Genomic DNA, 20,945 nt, shown 5'->3' on the forward strand with positions numbered 1-20,945 from the left:
CTCCCATTTAGGGTATATGGGGAAATGTATTAGGTCTATTAGGAAATCCTAATCCTGCCTACCTGCATATGAGCCCCACATAGCTGCTCCTCTGGTGGGTCTCCCCATGCCCAGCCCCTGCTCACTCAGTGTCAATGGCTTTCTGATGCCCTGGGGATGCAGTGCCAGCTCTATCTTCATCCCTCCAAATAGGGTATGGCCCTGTCCCCTTCAGTTTTGCAGATGCCTAGCCTCCAGTTTTGGCTGGACCACATCAGAATGGAGGTAGAAAACCTAGCTCCTGAGGCCGGGCATGGTGGCTTATGCCTGTAATCCCAGCACTTTGGGAGGCGGATCACTTGAGGTCAGGAGTTCGAGTCCAGCCTGGCTAACATAGTAAAACCCCATCTCTACTAAAAATACAAAATTTAGCCAGGCATGGGTGGCTTGCACCTGTAGTCCTAGCTACTCAGGAGGCTGAGTCAGGAGAATCACTTGAACCTGGGAAGTGGAGGTTGCAGTGAGCCAAGATCCCACCAATGCACTCCAGCCGGGGCAACAGAGGAAGACTCTGGCAAGGAAAGGAAAGGAAAAAGGGAAGGGAAAAGGGAAGGGAAAAGGGAAGGGAAAAGGGAAGGGAAAAGGGAAGGGAAGGGAAGGGAGCGCTGGCTCAAGCCTGAAAGGAAAGAGCCGGGCGCGGTGGCTCAAGCCTGTAATCCCAGCACTTTGGGAGGCCGAGACGGGCGGATCACGAGGTCAGGAGATCGAGACCATCCTGGCTAACGCGGTGAAACCCCGTCTCTACTAAAAAGTACAAAAAACTAGCCGGGCGAGGTGGCGGGCGCCTGTAGTCCCAGCTACTCCGGAGGCTGAGGCAGGAGAATGGCGTGAACCCAGGAAGCGGAGCTTGCGGTGAGCAGAGATCCAGCCACTGCACTCCAGCCTGGGTGACAGAGCCAGACTCCGTCTCAAAAAAAAAAAAAAAAAAAAAAGAAAAAAGAAAAGAAAGGGAGGGAGGGAGGGAGGGAAAAGAAAGGAAGGAAGGAAGGAAAGGAAGGAAAGGAAGAAGGGAAGGGAGGGAAGGGAAGGAAAGGAAGAAAGAAAGAAAAGAAAGAAAGAAAATAAAAGAAAGAAAGAAAGAAAAGAAAGAAAGAAAGAAAAGAAAGAAAGAAAACCTAGCCCCCAGCCCCTCTGGTTTAGTCGAAGGGTGCCGCTCCTAATGGGGGCCATGCCTCAGACTCTCCACCTGGAAAATGGGGGTAAAACTCCATCCTTGGGGTAGTGGGCATGGCTTGGGAGTGGGCATGGCTGGAGGACTGAGCCCAGGGCCTTCCCTAGGCTCCTACTGCATTTAGCTAAAACCCACGCCCTTGCCCCTGTCTTCCCACCCAGTCCCACCACACTGCCTTTTTTGTTCTTGATCTGCCATGCTGGCTCCTATCTCTGAGGCTTTGCACACTCCTGGCACTTTTCCCTTCTTCAAGACTTGCCTAAAATGTCACCCCATGCCCTCCTCTCAAGGTGCTACAATATGTTTCTGTCTGGATAGTTCCTGCCACATCTCCAGGGCCCAGGGCATAGTGCATGCCCTCTACCAATGAATCTGTGGGCGCAGCAGCCAGGGTCTCTGCCTGCCATGTGGCCATAGACCCAAGGCTCAATTCAGAGAGGACGAGATGTTAGGGATGAGGCATCAGGGATGAGGGGAGTGTCCCATTTTCTCAGCTGGAGAAGCTATTTGAGACCATGACCCAGGACTGCTCCTTGGATCTGCCCCAACCGCACTGAGGAGCCTGTGCCCAATCCAGGGAAGCAGAGCCTCACGAGGGACCAAGAGCCAAGCCCAGGAGACAGCACCCCATAGGAATGTTTCTCAGGCCAAGTGAGAAATGCCTGTAGCAAGCCTGTGGCTCCAGCTACACAGTAGGCTGAGGTGGGAGGATCGCCTGAGCCCCAGTTTGAGGCTGCAGTGAGCTATGATTGTGCTTTGCACTCTAGCCTGGGCAACAGAGTGAGAGCCTATCTCAAAAATAAAAAATAATTTTTATAAGCCAGGTGCGGTGGCTCACCCCTGTAATGCCAGCACTTTGGGAGGCCAAAGCTGGTGGATCACTTCAGGAGTTTGAGACCAGCCTGGCCAACATGGTGAAACCCCATCTCCACTAAAAATACAAAAATTAGCTGGGCATGGTGGTGGTGGCACCTGTAATCCCAGCTACTCAGGAGACTGAGGCAGGAGAATCGCTAGAACCTGGGAGGCGGAGGTTGCAATGAACCAAGATCGTGCTACTGTACTCCAGCCTGGGGGACAGAACAAACCTGTCTCAAAAAAATCTATCAGGGTCAGTACTGGGGTCTGGGACACCAGTCTAGACGTGTCACAGGTGGAGTGGGACAGGCTGGGGTTCAGTTTCTACCATGTCCTCTACCAGCTCTGTGCCCATAAGACCAGGCACTTGGGAGCTGTGGGGAAAGTATCAGCTCCCAGGCCGGAGGCAGGGATGCTTCAAAGACAAGAAACGGGGCCCAGGTGTGGTGGTGCACACCTGTAATCCCAGCACTTTGGGAGGCCAAGGTGAGAGGACTGCTTGAGTCCAGGACTTCAAGACCAGCCATGGGCAACATGGCAAAATTGTGTCTTTACAAAAAATATGAAAATTAGTGGTGCATGCCCATAGTCCCAGGTACTGAGGAGGCTGAGATGTGAGGATCACCTGAGCCTAGGAAGGCTGAGGCTGCAGTGAGCTGAGATCAAACCACTGCACTGCAGCCTGGGCAACAATGAGACCTTGCTGATGAGGCAAAGACGAGCAAACCCCACTGAGACTTTTTTTTTGAGATGGAGTCACGGTCTGTTACCCAGGCTATACTGCAGTGGTGTAATCTTGGCTCACTGCAACCTCTGCTTCCTGTGTTCATGTGATTCTCCTGCCTCAGCCTCCCAAGTAGCTGGGATTACAGGCACCCACCACCACATCTCGCCAATTTATGTATTTTTAGTAGAGATGGGGGTTTCACCATGTTGGCCAGGCTGGTATCGAACTCCTGACCTCAGGTGATCCACCCACCTCAGCCTCCCAAAGTGCTGGGATTACAGATGTAAGCCTCCACACCCAGTCCCCACTGATTCTCATTCCTCTTTCCTAGCCCATGGGGTAAGTTGGCCACAAAGCTCCAGAGGAGAGGGGCTGTGGGGACTCCATCAGGCCCCAGCAGCAGGTGCACCCCGCCCTTTGCTTCTCTTATTAACAAAGGGTCATCCTCCATCTCCCTCTAACCTGCCTTGGAAGCTAGAACGAAACAATACAGAGAAGCCAGGGCAGAAGGGACAAAAGAAAAGTTCAGTTGACACATCATCCATTTATTATCCTTTAGAGTCTAAAACTCCCTCGTGATACAACGTATAGCCACCCATTCCAGCCTGCTTACTGGAACTTCTATTCCCATCTGGTGGCAAACATTTCTTTTTACATTTGTTTTACTATCAAAGATTTAGAGTCACAATAAATACAAGTGACAGCCTCCACCCCCGAAGAGCCCCCCCAATACCCTGCACTAGTGTAACCGTCTATTACACTTTAAGGATTATAAAATTGTTTGCTGTCCTTTTTTAAAAGCTCAGTCCAAGTTCTTTAGGTTAACGTCATCTGCAGCATAGCTCGGCATCAAAAACCCTATGGCAGAGCAGCAAGGATCATCCCTTCTGTGATGGCGACTCCTGTAATGAGAATATTTGTATAGAGAAGTCTTTCCCCTGCCTCTACATCCAATAGGAGAGTGGGAGCCACGGGGCCCAGTGGGGCTGCCACTGGGTCGCCCCATTCCCTCTGCCCTGAAGCTTTTGCTTCACCAAGGTCCACAGAGTACAGGAAAGACCAGGAGCCACTAGCACTGTAGGCTGTTCCACCCTGAGAAGGGCTGCTACAGACCTCATCAGAGAGATGGTTCTTGATGTCACCGTAGAGTTCCTGGGATGAGGTCAAGACGGCCATAGCTGTGGGAGGCTCCAAGGGCACTGGGCCATTCCAAACCCTACCCCCCACCTCCACAACAACAGGCGAGGTGTGAACTCTGAGATCTCCCCAGCCCTGTCTACAGGGCAGCCGACAGAAGGAAGTTTCCAGGTGCTGTTGGAGGTTCATGTCACAGATAACAGGGGATAGTTACAATCAGTTGGGCTGGGGGCTCCCACATTCTGACGGCTTGCAGGAACCTGATCCTGGTAGGGCTCTCAAGAGAGACCAGGACCAGGCACTGGCCGGTTTTGAGGGTGTGCTTTGCTGCAGGTAGAACACCCTAAACATCAATCAATAGCTATCCTGATGAATCCAAACCCCACACCCAGAGAGGTACTTAATAATGCCTTCACCTGGAACATCATAAACGTCATCATACAACAACCCGCTTGGGGCTTATCATAGAGGTTATGCTGCAAGGAACTGAAAGGAAATAATGGGCTAGAGTGCTCGAGACAGCAGAAATGAAGCAAAGATTAAGGCATCTCACACTTTTGCCCCCTGAAATTATTAAAAAAAAACTATATCACAGTATGTACGTTGTCCCTGATGGAATACTCCCTGGGGACCTGGGGCTGACCCTCTCCCTTTCAAGGGGCAGCAGTCCATAAGGACGGGTTGACAGTCGTCAGCCCTGAAAGGACAGCTGGGCCAGGCTGGGAGAGGTCAGGAGCTGGAACTGGGGCTGGGGGCCGGCCGGTGCGGCTCGGATCTGGCCCCCTGGTCAGACCCAGCTGACCAAGCTGCAGCACGCAGAGGTGACTTTGGCCTGGATGCCTGATCCCCAGCCACTGCATAGAACTGAGGTTGGTTCGCCGGGCAGGGCTTTCAGTGGGAAGAAGCCAGCCTGGGTGCTCCTTCCAGGAGGAGCTGGAAGATCTGGCCCCCATCATGGAACAGAGAGGGCTAACAGCTCAGGGTCATAGGAGACAGGTATTTATTTGCCAGGCACACAGAAAAATGCGAGGAATAGAAATGCTTGCATACTCGAATTTTTTTTTTTTTTTTTTGGTGTAAAAAACACACCCTCCCCTCCCACCCCAAAAAACATCAAATTCCTTCCTTTTCCCCAAATCCCTGGATCTTGGAATGAAAGCCACCCTTCCCCACCCTGCCCTCACCTTCTTCAGCCCATCCAAGTTACGCACAAAAAAACAAAAATCAGTGAGAAATTTGGGGGTTTGCACAACAAAGAACTAGGTATTTTCCAAAACTAGGTCTTCTATGGTGTATCAAAAAAGTTTCCTACAGACTGAGGATATTCACACGACAGGAGCCTGGGGGTTAAATGAGCCTTTATTAGAACGTTGTAGCAGTTGTGTTTGAAGGCGGCGGCCCTACAAAAAAAAATTTAAATTAAATCCCCTAACTGCATGGGTAGAAAAACCAGGGCTGGAGCTCAATTGAGACCAGTGGAACCCAGTCCTCACGGAGACACACGCATGTACGTGGGCACAGGACGCCCTCGCAACAGCAAGAAGCTGGCCCAGCGTGAAGGAGACAAAGAACGGCTTCTGCCTTTCCTCATGGATCCAGTTTTTAAAGAGTGGGACGGGAAAGAAACAAAAATGAAACTAAAAGCAGACCTGATCCTTTAAAAACATTTTTGTAGACTCTAAAGGGAGTTACAAAAAAAAAAAAAAAAAAAGTCTGAAAGCAAATCCTGACAGCAACCCCTAGGTTTAAGGACAGGTTCTAAACTAGACCCAAACGGAAACCTGAAGTCTGTGCGCAGCGGCTCGCCGCACACCTGGACGGCGCCTCCCGACCTCCACACACCTGTGCACGTTCACCTGCTAAGAACAAGGCCAGGGTGGCTTAAGATTGCGTCCATCAAAATGAATAGAAAAAAGGAAAGAATTTAATAAAATAAACCACAACAGAAAAACCCCGCAACAGTCCCCACTCCAGCTTCCTGCTCGGGGCTGCTGCCGACTGGATCCTCTCCTCCTCCCTTCATGGGCAGCTTCTGGCCTTCATGGGCAGCTTCTGGAATCCCTGCTTCTCTGGCTGGGTCTGTTCTTCAGTTTGTTCTTCTAAGTATGGGAGGTCCGGGGGCGGGGGTCTCCAGAACCAGCAGCAATGGAAGCGTTCAGCTGGAGCGAGGGCTGCCTCTGTCATCCTGCATCTGTCCATCAGTTACCGGGGCGGGCCGGCCGTCCCTGCCAGGGGCTGTGGCACCATAAGCCGCCCACCCTCCAGGGCACAGGGCCAGCGGGACGACGCAGCGCACAACAGGGACCCCAGGGTCTGCACGGTTTACTTTTAACTCCATCATTATGAGGTGATTAAAAAAAAAATCTTTCAACTTATAGATCGCCATGGGAAGGCAGTCAAAGATCGGGAGCCTAAGACGGGGAAAAGCAAAAACAAAACGAAATGCCCCGCTCGGTTCAGAAGCCCCGGGCGCTGGCCTTGCCCATGCGCGTCACAGTGTCCAGGGTGAGCCGCCCGTGTGCCGGCAGGGGCCGAACAAGGGGGCCGGGAGCGGAACCAGCCCCCGAGGTCCACTTTTCTGCTGGTGTCGGGCAAACTAAAGGCAAAGAGAGAAAGGAAGAAAGCCCACGGGAAAGGTCCCCCAGCGATGATCCTTGTCCGCCTATGAGGCGGCACCAGCCCCCCAGCCCTGATGAAACTTTGCAGCCAAGAATTGAGGTCTCGCCTCTGCAGCACGGCCGGTGCTTGCTCTTGGGACGGGCACGGTGTCTTCCCGAGCCAGTGGAGGGTGGTGCAGTGGGTCCTTCTAGACTGGGGGCCAGGTGGGGAAGGAGGGAGCCCGTCTTCCACGGGGCCTGGCTCACACTATTTCCACGTGGCTGACTGGGGGATGGAGCGGGGTGGGATCATGTCCAGGAGGTACTCTCGCTGGCGGTCCACGGCCGAGGAGCTCTTGTGCACCGCCAGGCTTGGGCTGACAAACGCAAGGGTCCCGCCTGCAACAGAACAGAGCAACCAGCCAAGAAGGCCCTCGTCAGGAGGACTCCTGAGAGGAACCCAGTCACCAAAACACACTAAGGACCCAGGAGCCCTTGCGAAGCTGCCCACACTACAAACTCAATCAACGTTTCAAATCCCAGGCCCCAGAGCTAAAGAGTATTTAGGCAGCAACTCAATGGCCCTGACATTTCCAGGTTCTGCCAAGGTAATCCCAAGTGCAGGGCAATCATCAGAGGGTCAGCAGCCACCTGTGTTTACAGAAATGAAGGCACTGACCGCAGTGCTGCTTAGAACAGTGGAAAACCATAAACAAATTTGTGTAACAGGATAATAATACAGGATGGAATACTATGCAGCCATGAAAAACTATCTTAGCCAGGCGCGGAGGCTCAGCCTGGAATCCCAGCACTTTGAGAGGCTGGGGCGGGAAGATCGCTTGAGGCCAGGAGACCAGCCTGGGCAACACAGCGAGGTCCCATCTCTAAAAAAATATCAGCTGGACATGGTGGCACATCCCTGCAGTCCCAGCTACTCCAGAGGCTGAGGTGGGAGGATTGCTTGGGTCTAGGAGATCCAGGCTGCAAGTGAGCTATGATCGTGCTACTGCACTCCAGCCTGGGCAACATAGCAAGAAGTTGTCTCCAAAAGAAGAAAACAAAAAACAAAAACAAAAACAAAAACAAAAAGGAAAAAACCTATCTGCTACCCTCAAGCGTTTTTTTTTTTCTTGGTGGTGGTTGTTTTTAATTTGTAGAGATGAAGTCTTGTGGTTTGCATTATCTAGACTGGTCTCAAACTCCAGGTCTCAAGCAATCCTCCTGCCTTGGCCTGTCAAAGCACTGGGATTATAGGCACGAGCCACTGTGCCCAGCTCAAATTTTAATGCTTACAGTAAGGGTCTCTCATTAACACATAAAGTAGCCAACGCAAGGCACACATTTCCACAAAGGACCCTCAAGGGAAGAGGAGACACTGGGGAAAACCCATTGCCACAGTCTTTTCTCTCTGTATTTTCCAAATTTCCATGATGGACAAATATCACTTTTATAATTGGAAAATAAATAAATGCCCCCATCCAGCACACGTAGGATTTTTGGCCAGAGGGTAAGGGCTGCCCCAGACCCCTTGAAATGGGGTCTCACTCTTGCCCAGGCTGGACTGCAGTGGCACAATCAGTGCTCACTGCAGCCTTAACCTCCCATGCTCAAGCGATCCTCCTCCCTCAGCCTCCTGAGTAGCTGGGACCACAGACACATGCCATATGCTTGGCTAATTATTTTTTTGTAGAGACAAGGTCTCACCATGTTGCCCAGGCTGGTCTCAAACTCCTAGGCTCAAGCAATCCTCCCATTTCAACCTCACAAAGTGCTGGCATTACAGGTGAGAGCCAGCACGTCTGGCCCTAAGAGTATTTTTAGTGGTGGCCAATACATCTTGTGGAAAAAGTGTTCCCAGGTCAAATGTTCTTAGGAACCATCCCTATGTGCAAGGGCAGCACTCCAGAAACCTGGCAACTGGGTGCTGCCAGGCACTCTCTCAAAACCCTCGGGGTAACTCTTTTAGGAAACAGTGCTTTCAACTATTTCTTTCAAACTTCAAACACATACACACACACGGCTTCCAGATGACTTCCACCACCGTGCCCACATGCACACACTTATCGACCTCTCCTCTTTTTTTTTTTTTTGAGATGGAGTCTTGCTCGTTGCCCAGGCTGGAGTGCTGTGGCACAATCTCGGCTCACTGCAAGCTCCGCCTCCCGTTCACACCATTCTCCTGCCTCGGTCTCCGGAGTAGCTGGGACTAGACGTCTGCCACCACGCCCAGCTAATTTTTTGTATTTTTATAGAGACGGGGTTTCACCGTGTTAGCCAGGATGGTCTCGATCTCCTGACCTCGTGATCCACCCGCCTCGGCCTCCCAAAGTGCTGGGATTACAGGTGTGAGCCACTGCGCCCGGCTAGACTTCTCCTACTTTCTTTCTTATACTTTCAAACTTCCCACAAGAGTAATTTCTGACCAGCCCGTGAGTCCTTAGCTGTCTTAAACCTGCTGAGCAGAACGTCTGGCTGGCTCCTTTGATGACAGCGCACTCAACTGTCCAGGCTGCCTGCATTCCTCTGCAGCCGAACATCTGCCCTCTCCTGAACTGCTCCTGCAGAGCCTGGTACCTGGGCACGCCCCTCACTTAGGACTGCGGCAGGCTCAGCAGACTCTCAGGCTCTCCCACTCTGCCTAGGATCTGTCTCATGACTGTCCTCTCCTACCTGCAGGGTCACAGGCTTCAGGGTGCATGTGGGACACTTTGGTTCCTCTCCCAGAGGGTGCCCGTCTCCATAACTTGGCCCTTCCTGACCACCTTTTATTTCCCCATTTTTGGTGGACACAATAAATATTAAACTTTTGTTCTAATCTTAGCACATACGTGAGAAAATAAGCAGGCCGTCGGGACCATGCCAGGGACGGTGCGGCCGCAGCTGACTCAGGAGAGCCCACTCGAGGGCCTTCACCCCCACTGGTTGTTCTTCAAACACCGTCTCCGGCAAGGCCTCCACGACCTGCCCTAGGTGAGCCTGGCCCCTGCCCTGGGCGCACCCCCTGCCCGGCATTACTGTTCTACTCTGCACCACTCGGTGCGACCGCAGCATGGATGGCACAATGACAGAAAAAAGGATGTTCACTGCGGCACAAAGAGAAATGGGGAACCCTGAGCGGGCAAGACAGGGGTGTGTGCTGACAAGAGTCCATGTGGATGGCTGTGGGGGCACCCTCTGAACCAGGCCTGGCCCACGTTTTGTGGGTCAAAGGCTGAGCCTGGGTGCAGAGAGTGAGGGTAGTTACTATTTCCTATCTGCTTGCGGCTGTCACTTCTTCAGGGTGTCCAGGTTGGAGGCGGGAGAAAGCCAGGTCCAAGGAGGTCGAGCTTGGGAAGCGGGTCTGGGAAGCAGGCCTTCCTGTGTTTACCGGGTGCACATGTGCCTCTGTTTACGATAAGGAAGGGTGGACCCTGCAATGGGTAGGTCCCCTGGGGAGTCCTGCAGAGGCCACCCACCTGTGCTGAGGGGCGTCTTCTTCCAGTTGGAGGTGGCGCTGCCCTTGCCGGAGCTCACGGTTCTCTCGGAATGTCTGCCAGTCCTGCTGACCAGGGCTGTGGCCGAGGCTGAGTTCTGCAGTTTTGGTGACGGACTGAAGGTGTGCAGGACACCTCGGGGAGTTGTGGCCGAACCCCGGGAAAGCTGGCTGGAGGCCTGCAGTGGAGAGAGGGGGGCGACGGCTCACACAGGGAAAAAGACAGCAGCGGGCGAGACACTCAGCGCAGCCTCTCCTTGCTCTGGCTGACCTCTTCCCACCCACACGGGGTCCCTAAAGTCCAAAATCAGGAGACCAGGTAAGTTACACAGAGGGGTGGGGGAGGGGGAGAGAGAGAAACAGAAACAGAGGGAGAGACGGATAGAAGAGGCAGCGTGACAGTCGGCGACTGACGTGGTCACGAGCTGCGGTGGGGGCGCGGGGCTCCCGGCGCCCGGCGCGGTTCTGACCTGTAGCACAGCCCCGTTACTCCAGTCGCGGGCCTCTCCTGAGCGGAACGCCAACTTACGCCGGGGTTTTATGACCTACACAAATGGGGGTTAAAAGCGAAGTCAGTGCCGTCCGCTGGCTGGCCCAGAGTGACCAAGGGGGAGCCCCACAGGACAGGCCCGTCCCCCGGGGACTTTAGGCGCCGCGTGGGGATCTTGAGGAAATGTGTTTAGTGAATTGCAAAGAACTTCCAAGAAGACAAAAATTGCCAAAAGGGAGCTTCGGGTCTACAGAGGGTGGGAAGGAGAAACATTAAAATAAAACAACACGAGAACAAAAAACTTGATTTCAAACTTGTTCCTCTCCAAATTTAGCAAGAACATTTCTTCCAAACGCCCCTTTGGTATCTCAACGTGGCTTTCAGAAAAGTCCTTGGAGACAAGCAGTACTTGTCAGCCGGCAGCCTGCGAGTGAGAGCTACAAAATCTAAAGACACTGCAAATTAGTGTTTTCGCCGCCCAACGCCACCATTAACTGCAATTTAGACGCGCAGTTAACAATCAGGCGGCACAGCGAGGGTGTGGGGCAGATCGTGGAACGGCCTCTGCCTCCCAGGGTTGGGGCTGCCGGCAGCAGGCCAGGCTCACCTGCTTCAGCGCGGGGTGTGGGGCGGTGGCGGGCTCCGCCTTGGCCTGTGCAGGGGCCGCACCCTGCTGCAGGAGCCGCTGCTCAATCTCCTGCTCCTGCTGCAGCGCCTTCACGAAGGCGGCCTTCAGCCGGCTGGTGTGCTCCACCTTGAGCGCCTTCTTCTGGTTGGTCGTCATGCAGTTCTCACACATGATGGCGCCGCTCTTCTCCTCCCGCCAGCGGCACGTGAAGTCCGTCTTGCACTGTGCACACATGTAGGGCTCCCGGGACAGCACAGTGGCAGCCGACATCCTGCCCGCTGCAAGCAGACAGCACGTGGCTCACGTCAGAGAGACAGGATGACAGTCAGGGCCCTGGCCGCCCCCAGCCCGGGATGCTGGAGCCTCAGTTGCCGCAGTCTGTTCGTTCTGCAACTGCCTACTGGGCACCAATGACATGTGGACATAGGGCCAGCCAAGGCCGAACAGCTTCAGAAAACGTCGGCCTCCTGTCCCACCCACCGCTGGAAATGACACCACTGAGAACCAGCAAGGACCATGCCAGGCCCTGCCTCGATGTGGTGGGCACCCTAGGTTATGTACGAGTTAATAAGGGTGACAGACAAGTCACCCAGCCAGTGCTTTGTGGCTGCTGAGGTGCTCAGTTCATTCTTAGGGGGGGGTACCCCCAAATGCCCCATGTCCTGAGGAGGAAACTGCCCCTGCCCTGGGCCCCTCACAGTCCTGCCCACTCCTCTGCTCCGAGGGTCTGATGCAGTCACCAGAAGAGGACTCAGCCTCCTGGCCTACTCGTGTCACCCCTTACCTCAACCTGTGGGCAGAAACATCCTTGGTCTCCACGTCCAGGAAGCAGGGGCTCCCTGGGGGCTGACTCGCCCACCCAGATCCACCCACCTGGCTATCTCCAATGCTGTGTTGATCACCCCGTAGATGCCCTTTTATTCTTAAATCCCCCAGGACAAGGTGCACTCCACACTGCCCCTGAAGAGGGTGATCGTGCGAGCCTGCCCAGACAGGGGCAATGGGGGGGCTGTCCCTCTCCCTCCTCAGAAGCTGGGAGCACTTGAAGCTCTGGAAGGTTCTGCCTGTGTGTCACAACCCCACACTGGTTTGAGAGCCCTTTGTGGAGGCCAACCCCGTCAGTCTCCCACAGATGTGCACCCTCACCTGTACTCCACCACACGCCAACATCATGGAGGCCACTACTGCCCGTCCCCCTGGGCCCTGAGCCTCTCAGGGCCTGGCTCTCAGAGGCCCCAACCAGAGGACAGTGTCCAGACTCCACAGTGGCACTGATGGTGTTCCTGCCAAGCCTACCCAAGACCCTCCTGGCTAGGCAGCCCTGCCCCAGCCTCTGCTGTATGTTGGAAAGAACCCAGGGGGCACCCTTGGAGGCCAGAGGCAGAAGCAACCTCACTGGGTCCAGGCCACGCACCTTGTGTCTCCAGTAGGTTCTGCACCACCTCCTCCAGGCCGACCAGGTAGATGAACTCGTTGTTGGCGGCACTGGGCAGGAAATTCATTTCTGGGGCTGGGGGCTTGGGTGGGGGGATCTCGAGTAGCGTCTTCTCCAGCTGTTTGCGCAGCGCCAGCTTGGCGGCTGCCTGTCGGCTTGCTGGAGACTCGGCAGAGGTGACCACAGAGGCCACGCTAGTGGGGGTGGAGTTGGCCTGAGCAGAGGTGGCTGTCGTCCCCTTCAGTGATGCTGGGGTGGGCTTTGGGAGACAAGAACTCAGTCAGGGCGCTCTGTGTGCCTGCCCAGAGGAATGTTCCCCAGCGCCCCCATGCCCGAGGTCCCTTCAACTGCACTGACTAACCAGTCCCCTTGACGATGGCATCCTTACGAAAGTGAACCCAGCCATGGTAACAGGCTCTTAGAAGCCAGGGCAGCAGGGAGAGCTGCGAGAAACACACCACCCTAGGAGGCGACTGCTTATCTGCACACGCACGCAAAGGTTTACCAGATACACCGCACACACTTAAACTCTATAATTTGCCACGCTCCGTCATGTCAATGTGAGGGCACCCACGTGGCTGTCACCAGGTTCTTGTGGTCACCACCCTGCCCAGCAGGGCCACTGTCTTCTGGCTACGGCCTGGCCTACTGCCTTCTCACAGGGTATGAGAGTGCTCACCACAGCACCCCCATGAGCCTCTCTGCACGTGCTCCCCTGGGATGCTAATGTCTGAGGTAGTCCCTGAGTTCTTATGGGGTGATGGGGGAAGCAGCTGCTAGGCCAACCTCTTCCCCTTACCCTCCACCTAGTCCTCGCTGCTGCAATGCCACTTCACAGTCCTGCCTGGATCCCAGAAGCAGACCCTTGACTGTCTCCACCAACCCCACAACTGCTGGATGGGGCTCTCCCCGAAACCCAGAACTGACCACATGCCAATGTTCTTAGCTTTTGGGGGCTGAGGACCCCTCTGGAAATATGAGGAAAGCTGTGCACCCCACCCCCAGAAAATGGACACACCCAGTGACTTGCAAATGCCACACTGTGGGGCGCAGGGTGTCCAGATGCCTTCCCAGGGTCCCACCCTACAACGAAGGCTCCCAGAGACCAGCCTGCCAGTTTTTTGGCCCCTCAGCAACTGAGACCAAACCCAGGCCTCCGTCACCCCTGACCAGCCAGTTCCCTTACTCCTTCCCCTCACAGCCTCCCCAAGCCCTGCTAGGAGCAGACCACCTTCTCTGCCACTGACTGTCTGTGCCCACCCTCAGGGCACAAAGACAACAGAAAGGACTGGATAAAAGTTCACGGGTGGGGCCGGGCGTGGTGGCTCACGCCTGTAATCCCAGCATTTTGGGAGGCCCAGGCAGGCGGATCACGAGGTCAGGAGATCGAGACCATCCTGGCTAACACGGTGAAACCCTGTCTGTAATAAAAATACAAAAAAATTAGCGGGGCGTGGTGGCGGGCGCCTGTAGTCCCAGCTACTCGGGAGGATGAGGCAGGAGAATGGCATGAACCCGAGAGAGGGAGCTTGCGGTGGGCCGAGATCGCGCCACTGCACTCCAGCCTGAGCGACAGAGCAAGACTCTATCTCAAAAAAAAAAAAAAAAAAAAAAAAAAAGTTCACGGGTGGGCAGGATGTGGTGGCTCACACCTGTAATCCCAGCACTTTGGGAGGCCAAGTCAGGCAGATCACTTAAGGTCAGAACTTCAGGACCAGCCTGGTCAACATGGTGTAACCCTGTCTTGACTAAAAATACAAAAACTAGCTGGGCATGGTGGCAGGCGCCTGTAGCCCAGCTACTCGGGAGGCTGACGCAGGAGTATCTCCTGGGAGGTAGAGGCTGCAGTGAGCCAAGATCACACCACTGCACTCCAGCCTGAGCAAGAGGAAGACTCTTGTTTCAAAATAAAGATATTTGATCACACTACTGTACTCCATCCAGCCTGGGCAACAGAGCAAGACTCTGTCTCCAAAAAAAAAAAAAGTTCACAGGTGTATGAAACTACCTGCCTGGGTCAGTCCAGGACTAGCCATCTTCTCTACACTCGAACCTGACCTTGAAAAGCAGGCAGGGACACTGCTCAGAGTCTTGCTCTTGTCTGAGGGCAGGCAGGCAAGAACAAACTGTGCCAAAGAAGGAAGAAAGAGCAAACACGCCCACCAGCAAAAGCCCCTGCAGACCCGGTAATTTTATCTGTCAGCCAAGGCGCCTGTTTCCAGCCTGCCCGCCCCTTGGTCCTGCTCTTCCCATCCTACTTCCAGGGGGTGGAGACAGACCCTCCCCATCTCAGAGGCTCTGTACAGAGGTGAAGGGACGTGTGGCTAAGAATAGGCGTGCCTGGTGACATGAGAACATTTGCTGAGGAGGCGATCGAAAGAAGCCACTGCTGGGAGGGCGGCATGGGCTCCAGGGCACCCCAAGGCATCTCCGGGCCCATCACCGGCCTCTCCTGGGCCTCGACTATCCCCCTAAACCTGCTGTGTGCCATGTGCTGTTTCCTCGGCCATGGGGCTGGTGAGCAGACCCCACCTTCAGCTCAGGTCGGTGCACTGCCCCTCTTGGCAGCTGCCCACCTGTGCTGGACAGCAGGTCTGCCCACGACCCACACAGCCCTATTGCCCCTAGGAGCTCAAGTCTAAGCCCCTGCCTGGCTCTGAGGGAGCAAGGCAGGTCATGCCACACAGCCTGGGGAGACACTACTGTGCCCCAGAACCTGGGTCCAAGGGGAGCAGTCACAGGTGGAACACACACTCTGCCTCACCCGGTGCGGCGCAGCCCTCACCTGTGGGATGTTGACGAGCAGGCTGGTGTTGGGAACATTGGCGACGCGGATGAGGCCCTGCTGGATGATCCTCTGTCCCTGAATCTGCACACTGGGCACCGACGCCCGGGGGGCCAGGAGGAGGGGCGGTGGCCCTGTGCTGGAATGTTGCCTAATGCTGTGGATTTGCTGTTGGGGTAGGGTGGGAAGAACAAGAAATCTGACTGAGATCAACAATGGAGGGGGACCGGAAGGCATAGGCACCTTGGCCCCAAGGACTGGGAAGGGCCCTACTTTCAAGGTAGACAACTGCTGAAGCTGCCAGGTCTCCCCAGTGTGCACAGCTCTGCTTACCTGGGCCCCCCTGACAAGTGGGGGCATGACGACCTGCGAGCTCGCCTGTGGCCCCAGCTTCGAGGATGCCTGCTGCCCACCTCGGACCAGGGGCGGGGGTATGACACTGCCGGGCATCCGAGCTGAAGAGGTCTGCCAATGACACCAAGACCCAGATTTACATGGACCCCTCCCGCCTTTTTTTTTTTTTAAAGCAAGCAGTTTTACTGCTTTTATGAAAGTACATACAAGTTTTTTTGGTTTTTTTTTTTTTTTTTTTTAAAGTAGCAGAAAAGTTAAAAAATAAAATTATGGATGGGTGCAGTGGCTCATGCCTGTAATCCCAGCACTCTGTGAGGCCGAGGCAGGCAGATCACGAGGTCAGGAGTTTGAGACCAGTCTGGCCAACATGGTGAAACTCCATCTGTACTAAAAATACAACAATTAGCTGGGCGTGGTGGCACATGCCTGTAGTCCCAGCTACTCAGGAGGCTGAGGCAGGAGAATTGCTTGAACCTGGGAGGCGGAGGTTGCAGCGACCTGAGATCATGCCACTGCACTCCAACCTGGGTGACAGAGCAAGATTCCATCTCGGAACAAAAAAAAAAAGATTTAGCTAGCTAGCTGGCTGGGGGTGGTGGCTCACGCCTGTAATTCCAACACATTGGGAGGCCAAGGCGGGTGGATCTCTTGAGCCCAGAGATTTGAGAACAGCCTGAGTAACAGTGAAACCCCATCTCTACAAAAAACAGAAAAATTACCCAGGCATGGTGGTGTGCACCTGTAATCTTGGCTACTTGGGAGGCTGAGGCAGGAGGATGGCTTAAGTCTAGGAGGCAGAGGCAACAGTGAGCTGAGGTCGTGCCATTGCACTCCAGCCTGGGTTACAGAGCAAGACCCTGTCTCAAACTAACTAACAAGGCGAATGTGTAACACAAAATTAGTAAAGATGACTACTGATTCTAAACACTGGAACAAGGAACAGGACTCCAACCACAGCCGTGCGAACCTGGGCTCACTCCTGAGTGAGTCCCACCAACATGGCAGTTCATTCTCACATGACACTGGCCGGTCCATGGCAGGATGGGCATGGTCACCCCCTAGAGCAAGTTGGGGGCTCAGGCCTGTTTGAGAGGGAGGGACAGGAGGGCCTCTTCTGACCTCAGCCATATGGCTGGGAGAAAGACTCTGCCCCTCACCTGGAGGCCCTGGAAGAAGGTTCTCTTGGCCAGAAGAGTCAACATGAAGGGAGATCAGACTTGCTAGAGGCACTCACTGGAAGGCCCCCTTCCAGTGTTGGCTATGATTTCTATCTGTGACATCAACAGTGGCCTACTTTGGGCCATGGGGCTTGGAGAGTGCGTGTACGCTTTTTCCCCTGGGCTGTGGACTGGAGGGCCTCACTCCAGCCTACTCCGAAGGAAAGGGCAACCTCTTGCAGAACCTGGACCCAGGGCTGTTTGGGAGCCCAAGGAGCCTATTCTTGACAGCAGCAGTGCCGGCAGGGCACCCACTGAGACACAGCAGGGACACTGACCTGGAGCGATGGCTTGCCAGCAGGAATGTTCTGGGTGCCCCGAACAAGCGGGGGAGGGGTGGTCACGGCGTTCCCGACAGAACCTGTGGGCTGCAAGAGAGCAGGACACCAGGAGGTGAGGGGCCACCTGGCCCTCTCCCCACACGGAGGCGCCAAGATTTAATGCTGCCACCGAGGACTGTCTTCCTCCTCTACAACATCAGGCTCTCAGAGGTTCTGCTTGAAGGCTGAAAGTGACCCTGTCTGCGGTAGGAGGTGACAATTTCTACATGGGCCTAGAAGAGATTTTCCAGCAGCCCCATCCACTACTCTCGGCATCACTTCTTGGCCACTCCCTGACACCCATGCAGTGTCCTGGCACCCACTTGTGCCCTCCAGGGACAAGATGGCTGATGGCAGCAGTGCCGCTGAGGCAAAGGACCCATGGCCCAGGCAGGGAGATATCAATCTCAGTGAGAAAACAGTGACTCTGGGCACTTTTTAAAGCTGCATGTTCCACTAAAGAAGGGTCAGTGACAGACTTAGTGTCCCTCAATGAGCTTTTGGCAAGTGACAAAGAAACAGAAAAAAGAAACTGGCAGGGCTCTTTCCAACCCACTTGTTAATTGGGTAGGTGTGAGGTGTGTGGGGGGGCGGGGTTTCAAAAAACAAACCCCCAAGCCAGAGCAGGGAGAGTCCTGTCCTTCCTTCAGCTCCTGCTGCCCAGGACACACTTACTTTCTGGTTCACTGAGGCAATCACTAAAGTACTCGGAAGGTAGGAGTTTCCCAGAACAGAGCACTCAAAAAGCCCAACAAAATAAACTTAACCTCGCTGCCCATTAACCTGCATCTAGAAGCAGAGCAACAGTGAGCTTCAGGCTCCAGGTAAGAAGGAACAAAAGCAGGACCCTCCTGAGAGTTGGGGCTGAGATCCATGGCAGCTCAGCACACGTCCAGCTGGGAGGGGACTGAGATGCACACAGCAGGAGGAAGGACAGTAGAGACTGGGGCATCCCCTGCACCCACAGTGCAGGCGGCCTTTCTGCACAGAGCCCTTCACCCAGAAACATGCTTCCAGTGGCACCAGACATCTGTGCTCCACTTCCCTGACACTTGTTGTCCAAGTGAGCTTTAGGGCAGGCGCGGTGGCTCACGCCTGTAATCCCAGCATTTTGGGAGGCCCATGAGGGCGGACCACAAGGTCAAGAGATCAAGACCATCCTGGCCAACATGGTGAAACCCCGTCTCCACTAAAAATACAAAAATTAGCTGGCTGTGGTGGCACGTGCCTGTAGTCCCAGCTACTTGGGAGGCTAAGGCAGGCCAATCACCTGAACCCAGGAGACAGAGGTTGCAGTAAGCCAAGGATTTGTGTCACCGCACTCCAGCCTGGCGAAAGAGCAAGATTCTATCTCAAAAAAAAAAAAAAGTGAGCTTTAGACCCTCAGATCCAGATTACTCTAGACTGAAATTCACTTTAACATCTTCTAAGCTAAATCCAAAATGCACACTGGAGTCCACAAATGGGGGAGCGGGACCTTGTCCTATACTCTCTCAAGGAAGCCCTTTCACCTTTCTGGCCCCTGATATTGATGATGGGATCAAGGCAAGGCCAGAGGCTCCTGCTGGCCCAGCGAGGAGGGGAGACAGGCACGTACCTTCTGGGCAGTGGCTTCCTTTTGTATCTGACTCTGCCGCAACTTTTTCAACAAAACGAGTTTTGCCTCTTCTAACCTCAACTCTTCTTTCAGCTGTTTGATCATCCTTTCTCGTTCTTCAGGACTGCTTTTCTGCAGGGGCGAGAGGAACAGGGTTGAGGGGGAGCATCCTTGGTGGGAAGCAGAGGCCCTGCCGTCACTAGCTCCACGCAAGGGCGCCATGAGTGGGAAGGGCACAGTGGGGCTCTGGCGGCAGTGCCACCACATGGCTCACCATGAGGGCCTCGGTGCTAGTCTCCTTCAAGGCCACCGTGGTCAGCCCATTCACTCTCGGGCTCGAGGGCTGCTCGTTGTCGGACAGCACAATCACATCGGGTGAGGGAGGTCTCCTCTCGGATTTCATGTCACTGTGGGGTGGAGACAGTAGTAACCAGAGTGCCCTTGACAGCTGTGCCCACCCCTGTGGACACATGGCAGGGAGGTGAGACCTCCCTGGCTGCTGTCTGCCCTGCATCTTCCACATCCCCAGCCCCACCCCACGGCACCTGGGCTGCCTCCTTCTTCTCACCCACACGTCATAGGGCACCCAATCCCAGTGCCCAGGTGGGCACCTTGATGGTAGGGACTTCTTAGTGCCTGCCGCCATGTTGCCAGGGCTGAGGGTGTATATGCCCCTGAGAGTGACATGGTGACTTTGGAAAACATGGCCGCTCCCTCTACCGTGTGCCTCGGATTGTGTAAACACTCGGCTCTGGATCCTGGGGTCCTCCTCAGTGTTAGCCACTGTGGGGGCTTGAGCATGCTGGGTCTGATGGCATGTGTGTGCCTCGTCCCCAGCGGCAGCCCCTGGCCATGGTGGAAACCCCTTGAAGAGGAGCCCAGCTCCCTGTGTGAACCACTTTCTTCTCTCTCCACCCAGGCAGGCCAACAGCCCTCACACCTGGCAACCAACCTGTCCCCAGAAGACCAAGGGGTGTATCCACAGGCTGCCAGCTTGCTCACAAAGTGGCACCAAGTGCTAGATGGCCCTTCTTGGGCCCCACGTGGCAGCAGCAACTATCTGTTTTGAAACTGACTAGGACACGAGTTCTCTCAAAGACCAGAGACTCTCTACCGGCCTGATCTACTCATGGACTGGTTTCTGGCTGGCTGCCTCCAGCTCCACATGGATGCCAACATCATTCTGCCTGTTACCCTGCTGCCCACTCCATAAGTTCCAGCTCAGAATTGCATCATGAGACAGTTCATCATGATTCCAGCCCTTACACCTTTTTCTTTCTAATGAATTTGCCATGGTCTGGGGAACTCACTTCTACCTGTGACCTTGACCTGAGGCCTGTTCCTCCCCTTCTCACTGTTGGCCCACAGCATCTCACTACCAGCTGAGAAGCACCAGGGGACAATCGGGGAAGTACTTGCAGGCTTTCCTTTTTTGTTATTTTGTCAAAGTATGGTCACAAACATCTAAGAGTGTGGCTGATGAGCTGCTGTTATTCATCAGAACCAGGAAACAGTAAATATTCATTCTGTGCTAACTGCGGGCCAGGCTCCAAGATAAGTGCGTGTGGCACCCACGTCATTTGACCCAGGCAAGAACACATCAGTCTGATTTTCCCCTTCCTGTGAACGATCCTCTAGGATGTATGTGTACAGCTGACACTACTCAAGGTGCAGGGCCAAACACCTGCTGTGGTTTTGCTGACCCAAGGCAAGTCCCAGAGACAGCACTTGTTCCCAACCAAGCAGCTCCATTTGCTGACGGCACAAGGCAAACTGTCCCTGAAGATCTGGGTTCATTGTACTTTTTTTTTTGAGATGCAGTCTCGCTCTGTTGCCCAGGCTGGAGTGCCGTGGTGCAATCTCGGCTCACTACAACCTCCACCTCCCTGGTTCAGGCGATTCTCTTGCCTCAGTCACCTGAGTAACTGGGATTACAGGCATGCATCATCACGCCCGGCTAATTTTTTTTTTTTTGTATTTTTGTAGAGACAGGGGTTCACCATGTTGGCCAGGGTGGTCTTGAACTCCTGACCTCAGGTGATCAGCCCACCTCAGCCTCACTGTACTTTGATCCAAGTGAATCAGGTCCGGTTTTTTGTCAGCAGGAAAACCAGCCAA

General features: G+C 54.4%; 1 protein-coding gene across 12 annotated transcripts in view; it reads right to left on the reverse strand.

Moving 5' to 3' along the window:
• Positions 1-3,319: 3,319 nt before the first annotated feature.
• GATAD2A (GATA zinc finger domain containing 2A) overlaps positions 3,320-20,945 on the reverse strand; it is a 126,216-nt gene continuing 108,590 nt past the window's right edge. For 8 of the 12 annotated variants that reach the window (XM_007995936.3, XM_007995934.3, XM_007995937.3 and 5 more), the window contains 10 exons: positions 19,102-19,234; positions 18,828-18,959; positions 17,189-17,278; positions 15,673-15,804; positions 15,340-15,507; positions 12,534-12,813; positions 11,099-11,397; positions 10,472-10,546; positions 9,985-10,180; positions 3,320-6,928 (listed from right to left, as the gene is read on the reverse strand). In XM_007995936.3, coding sequence (XP_007994127.1) covers positions 6,798-6,928; positions 9,985-10,180; positions 10,472-10,546; positions 11,099-11,397; positions 12,534-12,813; positions 15,340-15,507; positions 15,673-15,804; positions 17,189-17,278; positions 18,828-18,959; positions 19,102-19,234 — 1,636 coding nt within the window. In that variant the 3' untranslated portion in view covers positions 3,320-6,797. The remainder of the gene's footprint in view (positions 6,929-9,984; positions 10,181-10,471; positions 10,547-11,098; positions 11,398-12,533; positions 12,814-15,339; positions 15,508-15,672; positions 15,805-17,188; positions 17,279-18,827; positions 18,960-19,101; positions 19,235-20,945) is intronic. The other 4 variants (XM_037992264.2, XM_037992263.2, XM_037992262.2 and 1 more) reach the window with 1 other exon arrangement.

Source organism: Chlorocebus sabaeus, chromosome 6, assembly GCF_047675955.1.
Source record: "Chlorocebus sabaeus isolate Y175 chromosome 6, mChlSab1.0.hap1, whole genome shotgun sequence".
Taxonomy (NCBI): domain Eukaryota; kingdom Metazoa; phylum Chordata; class Mammalia; order Primates; family Cercopithecidae; genus Chlorocebus; species Chlorocebus sabaeus.